The sequence below is a fragment of the Molothrus ater genome, chromosome 23 (assembly GCF_012460135.2).
Source record: "Molothrus ater isolate BHLD 08-10-18 breed brown headed cowbird chromosome 23, BPBGC_Mater_1.1, whole genome shotgun sequence".
Lineage (NCBI taxonomy): Eukaryota > Metazoa > Chordata > Aves > Passeriformes > Icteridae > Molothrus > Molothrus ater.
In genome coordinates this window covers 6,969,230-6,982,570 of record NC_050500.2, presented here as the reverse complement: position 1 = coordinate 6,982,570, position 13,341 = coordinate 6,969,230, and the positions used below count along the sequence as shown (strand labels likewise).

General features: G+C 50.3%; 1 protein-coding gene across 1 annotated transcript in view; it reads right to left on the bottom strand.

The window, feature by feature from the left end:
• Positions 1 to 12,117: 12,117 nt before the first annotated feature.
• The window catches only part of MICOS10 (mitochondrial contact site and cristae organizing system subunit 10), a 19,134-nt gene continuing 17,910 nt past the window's right edge, over positions 12,118 to 13,341 (bottom strand). Inside the window, exon 4 of the mRNA XM_036396224.2 lies at positions 12,118 to 12,358. Coding sequence (XP_036252117.1) covers positions 12,350 to 12,358 — 9 coding nt within the window. The 3' untranslated portion in view covers positions 12,118 to 12,349. The remainder of the gene's footprint in view (positions 12,359 to 13,341) is intronic.

The following is a 13,341-nucleotide window of genomic DNA, read 5'->3' as shown; positions in this document are numbered from 1 at the left end:
CGGGGCGGGCGGGAGCAGCCGCCTCCCTCCCCCCGGTGCCGGGCTCCGGGCGGTGCCGCCGGCCCCGCCGCTCGCGATTGCACAATCGGGCTGGGAAGGGAGAGGAAAGGAGGGGAAAGGAGGGAGGGACGGCCGGCGGGAGGAGGGAGCGGCGGCGGCAGCGCCCGCCCGCCCCGCCGGGCTCCGGGCGCACCGAGAGCCCCGCGGAGAGGAGAGCCGGGACCCCAGGAACCCGGGTACGGAGCTCTCCCACCGACCTGCGCTGTGGAACCCCCGGCAAATGCTCGAGCTAACGGGGAGAGCCCACTGGAAACGCCCGGACACAAAACCAGGGGGCTCTCTCGGCCAGGAGAGCCCAAGGGAATGTCCCAGCACTTGCTCCTGCGGTGGCATAAACAGTCTGGACTGGGCTCCCTGAACGCCAACAACTCTTATTCAAACAAAATTCGTGATAGAGAATCCGTGGGGCAGAGTCCCGGCTGCAGAAAAGACTGGGAAAGTTCTCCAGCTCTAGAGACGATGGTTTTCTCTTTTCCTTTCTTTTCCCTTCCTCTTTCTCCTCCTTTTCTCTTTTTTTTTCTTTCCCTCTTTCCTCTCCCATTAAAAAACAGCCAAACCCCAGTGAAGCCCCATTCCCGGCTCTTTCAGATAGGATAATTGCTGGAGACCGAGGGCTCTGTTTCTGTTAAGGCACAATTAATCTGAAGAGGCCCCCACATTAAACACTACCCAAATCAAAAGATACCTGCCAGGCTTGGCTGGGTTTTGCTGGCTGCTTTTGGTGCGAGGATTTGCATAGAGATCAGAGAAGCAGGAAGGGGAGATGGCAAGAAGCAGCAGCTGTGCTGGGAGAAGTGCTGGCAGTGCCCTGGCAGCAGCTGTGGGGAGAGGCTTTGGGGCTGGCTGTTTGCTGGAGGAGGCTGCAGGCTGCCACTGAAGGAATGGTTTCCTGCTGCCCAGTTCCTTCCGGCTCCAAGATAACAGGATTTGTAAACAGGGTGGCAAAAAGCTGCTTCCAAAATCGCTTTCTTATCCTGCTAAATGCAACCTACCCATCCCCAAACTGGACTGCACTGCTCAACTCCAAAAAGGCCAACAAGAGGAACAGCCTCTAGCCACGACCACACACCCCAACAGGAGCCAAAATCTGTTTTCCCAGCATTTTCACCCACTGCTGAACCCAGGCCTTTGACCAATGCTCTACCTGCTCCCCATGGCCAGCCTGACCAGCAGTAAACTCCTGCTTTATTCTGAATAATATGAGTGAAATAAGAGACATCTGAAACTTTGAAGCAAGTTCTCACAAGGAAAATTAAGATGTAGATGCAACCAGCTACCCAGCAACAGACCATGGGCATTGTGGTGAAATTCAGCCGAGTGTTTGGGGTCTGTGGTTCAGTATTTGGGTGGGATTTGTGGGATCCTCAGCACTGGGGTGTGATTGCTCTGCAAGGAGCTGTGAGCCAGCATGCAGTTCATTCACTGCTTCCTACTATTCATCCCTGTTCCAGTTCTGTAAACAGCATGAAAGGGAAGCAGCAATCAGTGGATCTGGGGGTGGGGAGGCAGGAGGAGCAGGGTTCAGGTTTTCTGGTGTCAGGAGGAACAAGCAGAGGTGCTGTAGGACAGAGTGCCTTGGCTGGGGGATGAAAGCAGCTGCTGAAAAGCTGTCAAAGCCCTGGGCCAAGACTTTTTCCCTTCTCCTTGGCAATGGGATATCACAGCCAGAACCAGGAGTGAGGACCTGATGCCTGCAGATGTCATTTGGACAGACAGGCACAGAGCAGAGGCAGCAGCTCTGCAGGGAGGGCAGGAGCCGAGCTCAGCCCCAGCCAGGGCTCTGCCCTCAGCAGCAGCTTTGGGCTCCTGCTCCACACATCAGCCCGTGTTTTACCAGCTCCCACTCCCCTCAGGCTGGGGGGGTTTGCTGCCTGCCCCTGAACAGCCAAAGCACAGTGATGTTTTCCCACGGTGACACAGCTCCTCTCTCTCCCTCACAAACAACCCATTCCATGCTGGTTTTCCACCAGGTACACACAGGAGGTGTGTACAGGATGTTTTGTGCCCAAAACATCCACACACCCCCCCTTATGCCTTCCCCTCAGCCCTTTCCCTGTTGCTGGATCACCAGGGCTTTGTGCACTGGGACACAGCAGGAAGCCAGGATGTCCCTCCTCACCCTCTGCTGCTGCTTGGGGCTGCTGACAAACGCCCACAGCGCCAGGGGCTCCCCGCTTGTCAGGACAGGACCTGGCACTGTGGGCGTGAGAATGAAAAGGGTGGATGTGTAAGTCAAAAATAAAACCATTTCTTTATTTGTGTCAGTGCAGAGCCCAAAGCTCCCACAGTGGGAGGCTAGAAAACACATGGGGGGAAGGTGGGTGGGAAATGAGGGGGGAGAGAGTGTGTGTGTGTCCATGAAGGGCTGCAGTGTGGGGAGAATGGCCCTGCACATATCCCACAGCTGGGCCTGAGTTCCATCTCCTCCCCACTGGTGTTCTGTTCACTATCCCTGAGATAAACCACACGGCGTCCAAGGGGGGCTCTCAGGGGATAAAGCCCCTTCCTTGCATGACCCATGAGGGACCTGGGGGCCATGGATCACCCATGCCAGAGCAGCCCCTTTCACCTCTGCATCTGATGTGCAAATGGGTGCAGAATTGCACTGCTGCTCCCTGAAATAAAGACAGCTCTTTATCAGCTCCCTTCTGAGGGAGGCTGGATCAAAGTTGGTCAAGGCCAGGCTGGACAGGGCTTGGAGCAGCCTGATTCAGTGTGAGTGGCGTCCCTGCCCTTGGCAGGGGCTGGAACAAGATGATCTTTAAAGTCTGTGCCAACCCAAGCCATTCTGGGATTCCATTCCATGATTCTCTCACCACACCATCACCTGCTGGGGTTAAACTCCAGCTTTTTGGTTCCTAAATAAGCAAGAACACATCTCCAAGATACCAGGGCCCCAAACTGCTGTGTAAGGGCATACACACCCTGGGTGAATGGAGCAGCACTCCTGCCAGAAGAGAGACACAAAGTTTTTTAGATTTAACAACTAAAAAAGCTGAGGGATGATTTCCCATCTCCACCTCAGGTAGGAGGAGGGAGGGACAGTGGTGGCAGGAGGGGTGTGAGGGCCACATCCTCTCAGTGCTGCAAGCACAAACCCTCCCATCTGTGCAGCCCCAGCACCCGGGGCAGGGGTGAATCTGACCTTACAAGCACAGCTCTTGCTTCCTGAGATTCCCCTAAAGCCCGTGGGCACAACAGCCCCCACTGTAAAAATAGGTTCGAAACTGTTGTCAAATAGTTGATAGATTGTTAAGCATGTACTGTTAGTTCGGTTGTTATATTGTAAAAAAGGGGTTAAATGGTAGTTAAAGGAAATACAGTACTCAAGGTACCATAGCACACCTCAGTAAAGTGCAGCACGAGCCAGCCTGGACAGAACTGCAATGGCCAACCAAGCACCTTAAACCTTCATGCAAATGAAGGATCCAAACAGAAACCAATCCAAAGGGACAGAAAACAGGATAAAAAGGGGCATCTGACCCAGTGAACCTGTGCTGCTCCACCTGGAACACCGGGCACATCGCTGCTGAGCAGCCCCAGCGCCGGCACTGCAGCATTCCTCCACGGGAATGCTCCTGCTCGGCCTGGGCCCCCTTGCTTCAGGCCTTTCTTTTATTATAATAAATGCTGAAATCACTTTAGTACTGGGAGCCTGCTCTCGTTTTTATCGCCCACTGCTCCTTCAGACCCCCAGAGCACCCCCTGAGCTTCACAGTGTGCAGGGAGAGGCTGGAGGGGAGGTTCAGCCATGGCAGGAATTGTGGAGCCATGGAGGGAAGGCTCAGCCATGGCAGGAATTGTGGAGGCATGGAGGGAAGGCTCAGCCACAGCAGGAATGTGGAGCCATGGAGGGAAGGTTCAGCCATGGCAGGAATTGTGTGGAGCCATGGAGGGAAGGTTCAGCCAGGGCAGGAATTGTGTGGAGCCATGGAGGGAAGGCTCAGCCAGGGCAGGAATTGTGTGGAAGCATGGAGAGAAGGCTCAGCCAGGGCAGGAATTGTGGAGCCATGGAGAGAAGGCTCAGCCAGGGCAGGAATTGTGTGGAGCCGTGGAGGGAAGGCTCAGCCAGGGCAGGAATTGTGTGGAGCCATGGAGGGAAGGCTCAGCCAGGGCAGGAATTGTGTGGAGCCATGGAGAGAAGGTTCAGCCAGGGCAGGAATTGTGTGGAGCCATGGAGGGAAGGCTCAGCCAGGGCAGGAATTGTGTGGAGCCGTGGAGGGAAGGCTCAGCCAGGGCAGGAATTGTGTGGAGCCATGGAGAGAAGGCTCAGCCAGGGCAGGAATTGTGTGGAGCCATGGAGGGAAGGCTCAGCCAGGGCAGGAATTGTGTGGAGCCTCCATCACGTTGAGGAGCCCAGACTGGAGCTCTGTGCTGGTTCCCCAGTGCAGCAGAGGAAAGGCAGCAGCCCTGGAGGAATCTGGCTGGATTGGGCTGCAGGGCCAGACCTGGGGACAGACCTGGCTGGCAGGGACCGCTCAGGAGTGAAGGAAAAGGGTTTTTCATCGGGCCCATTAGCAAACATCTGGGCTCAGCAGTGCCCTGGAATGCGGCTGGGCAGCGGGGTGCTCCTCTCCTGCCCGGGCCGGGAATGCAGCTCCTGCAGGCTGCGACTCCAGCCAGCTGCTTCCTCTAATCCCATCAGCCCTGCCTTGCCCTGCCTTCCACTCTGCAGAGTGTCCCCTTCCCTCCCCTGGTCACTGGCGTTAGTGTTTTCTCTCTGTGCCGTGCCAATGCATTTTGGGGCCCTGGGGCAGCAGTAAAAACTTTCCCCTCCCATCCCTGAGCAAGTCCAAGTGTGTTTAATCACTTCATTTTCACCTTGCCCAATCACTCCCCGCTCCCAGACACTCCAGGCCCTTTCACTGCTCCCTCCCTGGCTTCCCCAGCAGCTCAGGCCATGCACAATCCTCCTCTCATTCAGTTCATGTCTGCAGGGGCAGTTCTGAGCTGTTGGGCTTCATTTGCAGGTGCCCTCATCCCTACGAGTTCAAACAGCTTTTTTTCCTTTCTACTTCAAAAATAACCAGTTTCCTCCACCTCCATTACAACCAGTCAAATTCCCTCTGATAACCATCTTATTCTCTGCTGCACAACTTCCCCCTGCTGCAATCACTCAGAACCTCTTATTAAATTAATTATTTTTCTTGCAGCACTGCCTGAAGGCCCCAGCCAAGCTCAGGCCTCGTCACAATAGGTGCTTGTGTGTGTTCAGAGACACTTCTGGCACCAAAGCTCCTCCAAACTGTCAACCAGCAGGACAAACTTAGAACATCCACATGTGTGCAGGGAACATTTTGCACATTACTGAAAGGAAACCAGCACCCGCCTGAAACGGGGTGACTCACAGAGCAATATTGCACTGCTCTTGCATGGGAACAGCCTCATGCACAAAGTCTCTGTCCTTGAAGAAAAGCACCCAAAATCAGAGACCTTAAAGTGCCAGTTTTTCAAAATCCTGCTACAGCAAGCGTCAGTGTTGTTTAGACTTAGGATGACTAAGAAAAAAGAATATATCTGCATTTGTTAGCAGATTAAAGCCCTCAGCTCACAATTCCCCCACCTTCCAAAATACAAATTCAAATACTGTTCTTAAAGTGATAATGTGATTTTCATAATTTAAAGGGTCTGGTTCATAACATCAGAAATGTGTGACCCTGAGAAATTTGCTTAATGCCTCCCTCTCCTCCTGTCCTGGAGCAGGATTGGGATTTTTGAGACTATAACTGCAGCTGATGAGGAATAAAATGAAAGTGGCCATGAGTTCTCAGCTTATCACAGCTTTCCTGAACAGGCTGAGACATCTGTGTTAGACCAGCTTTGCATCATTCAGGTTTTAATTTTGGCAGCAGTGGCTGCTGCAGTGCACGACAAGAGTTAAATGTGCAGCCCCAGTGAAAGAATCGTGGGCTCATCCGGTGCTCGGAGGAGTCACAGTGACCTTGCCTCTATCTGCCAGCCTACCTCTATTTATACCTAATATGGATATAAAATCCATGACTCTGCAGATAGTAAACTGGAGCCTCCCACAAGCATGTGGCCTGCTAGGATGCTCCCAAAGATTTAAAGGAATTATTTCTCAGGCCTTAAAAGAAGCCGGTGCAGTCACTTTGCCTGCCCAGCCTGTGGTGCAAACAGCAGGACCCCGTGGGCTTTCCCTGCAGCCATTCCAGCACCTCCACTCCCATCCCAATAACCCTCCTGCAGCTCCAGCCCCAGGCTTCCATCCATCATCCAAAGATGTATTTCTTGACATATGAAATAGCCATCTCTTGACAGATTATCTTGGGAACCATGGCATCTTCAGAGAGAATGAAACAGAAAATGGGCCCTGTGCCTGGAAAAAGGAGCAAGGGGAGCTCACACCATCAGCCATTCTCTCAAACAAACCCAAGGAAAACAGTCCAAAAGGGAGGAGCTGAGGAACAAAGCAGCAAGAACAGCACAGAAATAGGTTGTGTTCCCTCTGAGGTCCACAGCAGGGACATCTTCAGGGAGTGTCTAACGAGCAGGGTCCTCCAGCTAAGAACACTCTGCCTTTAGATTAAGCCACGGGACAGAAACCAGGAATTCTGCAGGCAACCTTTGTGGCCTTACAAGTTTCAGAGAATTTACGGCCAACAAACACAGTTGGATCATCAGATCTGGATCCATGTGTGTTCCAGTCATTTGATTTCCCCCAGTCACTCCCAGGTGGAGCTCAGTAACTTCCATTTAAGACCTTGGGAGTTGGAAAATCCTCCCAAGGCTCTCCCAGCTCATCCCAGTCTGTCATTCAGTGCCTCAAGCCTAAGCCTCCAGCCCTTGCTTCTTCTCACCGTGCCTCTCCCTGTTTGCAGCAATCCCTTCAGTTCCCAGGGCTCCATAACCCCCAGGCTGTGCCATCTCCAGGTATTATCAGTGTTTGTTGCACCTGGATGCTGAACTTCACATTTGTCTGGGCCAAAACCTACATTGCCCCACTTTCTTTTTCACTTACACAGCATCCCAACCAATAGCAGTTATTTGTCTGCCACCCTTTCAGATTTACTTCCGGATAATTAGTTAAAATTACAAACACAACCTGCTCTATTGCCTCCCCACCCTCACAGGGTAGAATTCCTTCCCAAGATCCCATCTGACCCTGCCCTCTTGTCCTGGCACTCCAGGCCCTTGCCCACAGTGTCTCTCCATCTTTCCTGTTGGCTCCTTCAGGCACTGGGAGGTCACACTTAGGTCACCCTGGAGCCTCCTCTTCTCCAAGCTGAACAATCCCAGCCTTTCCCCACAGTGGAGCTGCTCCCTCCCTCTGGTACCCTGGGTGCCTCCTCTGGACTCTCTCCAGCAGCTCCAGGTCCTTCAGTCCAAATCCAGAGGGAATGCAGAGCTCAGGGGAGCAGCCATGGGTTTGGGTTTAGCTGTTTATCACTGCTAACAACTTCAAGTGCAGCACTGAGGGGGAGGAAGAATATCCTCTAAAACCTCTAAAAAGAAACACACTCCTTTGCATGATTTATGAAGTGAATTTGAACTGATCAGGGCATGACCTTTTCCAGGAAGGGGCATCCACTCCTAACGCAGAGCTGGAGGCTTTACAAGCACCACCAATAAAGCCAGGAGATGAAGAGTGATTTATTAGTCACCAGCAACTTTCTAAGCATCTTTATAAGCTCCAGGAGGTGGGTATCCAGCACCATGAGGAAAATGCAGCTCCAGCAGCCTGCAGTGCTGTACAGCAAAGTGCTGACAGCCAGAAGGCACAAGAGCACGGCCATCCACAGCTGAATTTCCATAAACTGTGCTCCCATTTAGCTTCAGTCTCAGTTAAGCATTTCACTGTGGGTGGGCTATAGGCTGGACTCTCAGAGCAGTGCAGACACACTGCACATTGCATCCAGCTGCCTACAGAGCTGGCATGCCAAAATTTGCACCAGCCCTACTTCCAAAGGCAGGAGTGGGGTGGGAGACAAGGAGAAAGTTTATTTCTTACTGGGGGTGTGTGTGGTGTGGGGGTAGGTACCAAATCCTGCCAGCTCACAGTGAAAGAAGGGTCAGCAGTGCCTTGCTGGGTCAGAACCTGCTGAAAAATGGGGTTTTCCCAGCAGGTCACTCATGGATCAGGGGTTCCCCAGCTCCACAAGCCTCTCCCTTCCAGCTGCAGCATCACCTGTACCTCGTGGCACATCACTATCACAACAACCTGTCACCTTCAGTCCACTTGTGCACCCAGTATTTGCATTTGCAAACCAGCACCTTTGTCATTTCTTTTACATTGCTCCCAAACTCAGAGGGAACCCAAGAAAAACAGCTGGGAAACCAATTCCTCCTTCTTTGGAGAACCATCCCTGTGAACTCTCTGGAAGAGTTGAGTTACACCATCACTGCTCTGTTTCCACTACTGGAGAGAGACTTTGGACATGGGCCTGGAGCGACAGGACAAGGGAAATGGTTTCAAACTAGAAGAGAGCAGATTTAAATTGGATACTGGGTGAAATTCTTCCCTGTGAGGGTGGGCAGGCCCTGGCACAGGTGCCCAGAGCAGCTGTGGCTGCCCCTGGTCCCTGGAAGTGCCCAAGGCCAGGCTGGATGGGGCTGGGAGCAGCCTGGGACAGTGGGAGGTGTCCCTGCCATGGCAGGGGTGGCACTGGATGGGCTTTAGGGTCTCTTCCAGCCCAAACCACTCCATGATTCAATGGTACTGGAATGCTGCTGTCTCCTTGATCCTCCCTCTTTCTCAGTCTGTTGCCTAAATTCATATTTAAGGTAGATTTACTAAGGCATTGACTTTCTCCTGGTATTGTATTTATGTTCTGATAACACAGCAGTGTCCTTGTCCATGAGGCACAAAGGACTGGGAATACATTTCAGTATTTTCTCTGCTTATCAGATTCAGATTATCACCAAAGTCAATATTGAGGATCACAGTGGTTTACACCTACCAGTGATTCCGTAAGATATCAGCCTCTGGACAGTAAAACATCATTCCTGACATTCTCGGGGATTTGCCAGTAAGAATTTGGGGCAATTTGAAAATAGCAAAGGGTGGCACAAACACTTCTGGAGTCTCCCAGTCTGTGAGGGGCAGCCTTCCCCTGAGACTCCACCACCATGTGAAAAACCAGTTGGGAAGGATGGGCTGCTGGACTGCAGTCAGGGTCTGGCTGCACACCACATTCCCTGCACGACTTCTCCCGGAGCTTGCCTACAGCTTCTCCCATCTCTAGAATGGGAATTACAAACCCTCCTACCTCCCTGCAGCCCATCTGTTTAGTTTGTAAATTCTCCAGGGCAGAGGCTGGTTTTTATTTGTGTGTACAGCACCACATACAGCCAGGTCCTGCTCTTGGCCACGGCTCCAGGCAGGATTGGAACACAAAGCAATGACGGTATCTTGATCAAACATGAACAGCTCGGATAAACAATACAAAAGCAGCTTGATATTTTTTTCCCCGCTGTCTCTGCTTTTCCGTGACTTGTTTATTCATCTCAAAGCCTCAGCAGACATCTAATCAAGCTGTTAAAGAGGCAGATTTGTGGTCAGTCGAGCACTTGGGGAGTTGTTAAACGTTCAAAACCAGTTCTAGTCAGCAAACAGCTTCTTTTTTTTTTCTCCCCTTCTCCTGGGTAGTGATATGGTTTCCTTACTCACTGTATACTCCAATTACAATTGGGATACAAGTTCTCTCCTAAAAGGTCTCATTAACTTTGGGTAGGGACACCTGCCTTTTTCAGCCCTATCTTGTTTGCACTTTTTGGTCCCGATCCAAATCACGCCACAGATGAAGCAATGATTTCAGCAGGCTTAAGAAAGAAGGAAAAATGTGATAGTTTCCAGATGAGTGTATTATACTAAATTTAACATGCCTTTTGGTACTTAGAATTTCCACTTTTCCCCCTTCCATTTATGCAATTAGAAATTAAGAGGCAGGAAACCATTCCTACTCCAGCCTCAGCTGGGAAGGGTACAGGCCCCTTCCACAGAAGGAAAAAGGAGACCTGTCCTCACAAGAAGATATTTTGCACAGCTTACATGGACAGGTCCAAAAATAGGTTTAGGATAATACATCTTTAATTAAATAAAGCAAAACAAATACAGACTCTTCACATGGTAGTTATATGTGCATATACATATATATATATATATACATCAACACAGACAACAAGAAGCAAGGCAGCTGTGAAGAAAACCAAAACGTTAAGCTTTTATCCTATTTAAAGAGCAATGACAAATTTAAATTCCACTTTTAGAATTGTGCATATTTTCCACACTCACCCATGTTGATCACCTTTGTTGTGACTGTTCTCACTCTAGCAGTAAAGGACACACTGGGAATTGATATCTACCACGGATATCTCTGAGTTCCAGGGCCAGAAGAACCACCCGATCACAGGCCAGAGCAGCCCAAAGTAAGAATTAACTCTAGGAAGTCACATTTGAGCTGGAGCAGAGCATGTAAGGGCAGGATGACTCATTACCAGGGACCCCAAATAAAAATTGAACTCATCATCAGCCTGAAGGACAGAGCAGGAGCTGGAGCTCTCTCTGCACACTGACAGTCACTGTGTGAGGTGTTGCCACCGCCTTTGGTTCTCCTGGGCCTTGCCCAGGCTGCTGCTCCTCTCTCCAGCAGATCCCACTGGCTTCCCAGGCTGCAGCACACACACAGAGAACTCAATAAAACCCCATTCCAAACCACAGAGGAGCTATGGCTCCAAAGTACATAGTTCAAATTAAAAATTGGGGCTGGATAAAATGATTCAAAATTGGGAAGAAAGAAAGATATCCTGTTTTCAATAAGCTGTTTTGACCTGAGTGATGAATGCAGTCCGGCAAGGGAGGAGGTGGAAAAACAAGGACATGCTGGAGCAATGGTCCTGGATGGTATCATGCTCTGACAATCTTAATGCTGCTCTGGCACTGGAGCTCTTTTATTTCACAAGTCCTTTGCTCCAGGCGAGCTCCTCAGCGTCTGTTGACTCTGGGCACAGCTCAACACGTTGCTCAGAGTCAGGATCCACAGAGCAGTGCCCAGGAGAGGCGGGGATGCAGGGCTGCAGCAGCACCCACACCTCAGGCCTGGAAGAGAGGGAGTTTCTCAAGCCCTCTGAACTCCAGCTTACCCCTCGGTCCATCCCCTTCCTTTCCTGGCACGGTTTAAAAAACAACGATCGCACAACTTGTTTTCCTTTCTCCTCTTTGCTGTGCAGAACAGGAGTTGTTCTGGCACTTTCCCATCTCTCAGCACTCACCAAGCAGCACCACAGGCTCTCAGTGCAGGCAAGTTCTGCACCAACCTACGCCATGTCTGGAGACATGCACTCACTCCTTGTGCTACATGGACAGCACACAAGTGTGGGACAAAGGAAAGGGATCCTTGAGAGTCATCTCCAGAGCTAGAGAATGGTCTGAGTAAAGCAGTGCAGACAAGCTTCTGAGCCAGGGGAAGAGCAGCAAAATGTGCCAACAAGGCAGCTCAAGGACTGAGGTGGAGGTAAAGGGAGTGCTTGGAGCAATGTCCTGCCAAGGCAATGAAAGCTCTAAGAAGTTGTGACCCATTGCCAGACACTGAAACCTCTCTGCTCTCCCGCAGAAGAGGGGTGCAAAAACAATCAGCCTAAAGGGTAAGCTGAGAGCCAGATGGCACAAGGATGTGTTTAACTCACCCACTGTCCTGGGAAGTTTCAAACAGGGGTCACTCCATGACCCAAAGCTACAAGAGACAGCAGGGCCTTGCTGCATCCGTCACACAGTTTGGATTCTGCCTCTTCTGAGAGGACAAAATCCCAATTTTAAAGGGCAACTGTACAAACAGGACATAGGAGTATTTATATTCCTCTCCAAACACCGACACAAGCAGCAGGGGTCTAGAGGGTGATTTATGAGGTGGGAATGCTTCTTTGAACTGGATGGTGGATGGGGGTTGCTCTCAGGCCTGGGGAGGAACAGACGACGCTGGCTTTGCTGAGGAGCTCTCCCAGTGGCCCAGGTGGTCCCAGCTGCTGAATACTCCAAATGAAGTTCTCTCCTTCCATTCTCCCTCTCTCTCACTCACATACAAAGTCAACACACCAGAGAAGGCCATTTTTCTTTTATTTATTTCCCAGAAGAGCTCTTCCTTGCACTTTTCAGACACGATACAAAACAAGCAACAGATCTTTGTTTCATAGACAGAAACAGTTTGTTGGAGTATAAAGAGTTACTGGTGATCGTTACTGAAGAATGTTGGCTTATTCCAGGGGCACTTCAGTATTCCTGAGGAATAATCATTGATTTCTCCTTCCTTCCCACTGGGATAGTCTTAGCCATTAGTCACTGTTCCTGTAAAGCAAGAAGGCTTATATTATTAAAAAGCCATTTGGGTTCCTGACATGGAAGGTGCTGCAGGATGTAAAGCAAGTCACGGAGCTCTGTAACCTTTCCAGAGGGCAAGGGAGCATTTTCACCCTTTGCTAAAGCAAGAGGTTGTAGATGGAGGAATTAAGCAGCTGTTTTCATGCATAATTCTCCATTTTGATAAACTGGATACTTCAATAAACCCCACATTATTGGTCAAGTTAACTCTTCACAGGCTGAAGAGAAATCAGACTGAAATCAAAGCCACAAAGAGCAAGAGGAAAGGCTGCAAGTTGTGTTCTTGTGTTCTTGCACATCAATATAAATCCACATTCCTATCAAAGTACAGGACCTGTGAGGTTTGGGTGATAATACAGGCTAAATAACCTGAAAACTAGGATATTTTCCATTCTGCAAGGACATCTATGCTGTGTAATACACAGCCATAGCATTTTAAGCCTTGAAAAAATAATTGTGACACACTGATTTTAAATTCTGCTGAAGTCGCCATGAAAACCACTTGATCAAATTACTTAAAAAACTCAGAATATTCTGACCACAAATTACAACTCTGCTGCACTTTAAGTATTCTTTTGGTCTAGATGAATGGCTCCTGCACTGGGATTGGGGTTTCATGGTGGAATGTCTAACCCAAAGGATGGGCAGTGTGATGACCCAAGTTACAACAGCTGCAAAGTCACTGTGACATCTCCTGATTATCCAGTACCTTGAAGGTCCTCTGTCCTCTCTCATTCTGACTCAGGAGTCAGAATTAAGAACTTGATCCTGAAGAATCAACAATCCCAACTGAGTTACCTGGTCTGACCTCACAGCCAACCCCCATCACCTCCCTGAAGTCCTTTCCAACTCGAGTTCTCCTGTGATCCTGTGAACTTGACAGGCTCAGAAAACTAGAAATAATTTTGGCCAAGTTAATCCATGTCACATTTCTGTCTAATAAAGGCAAT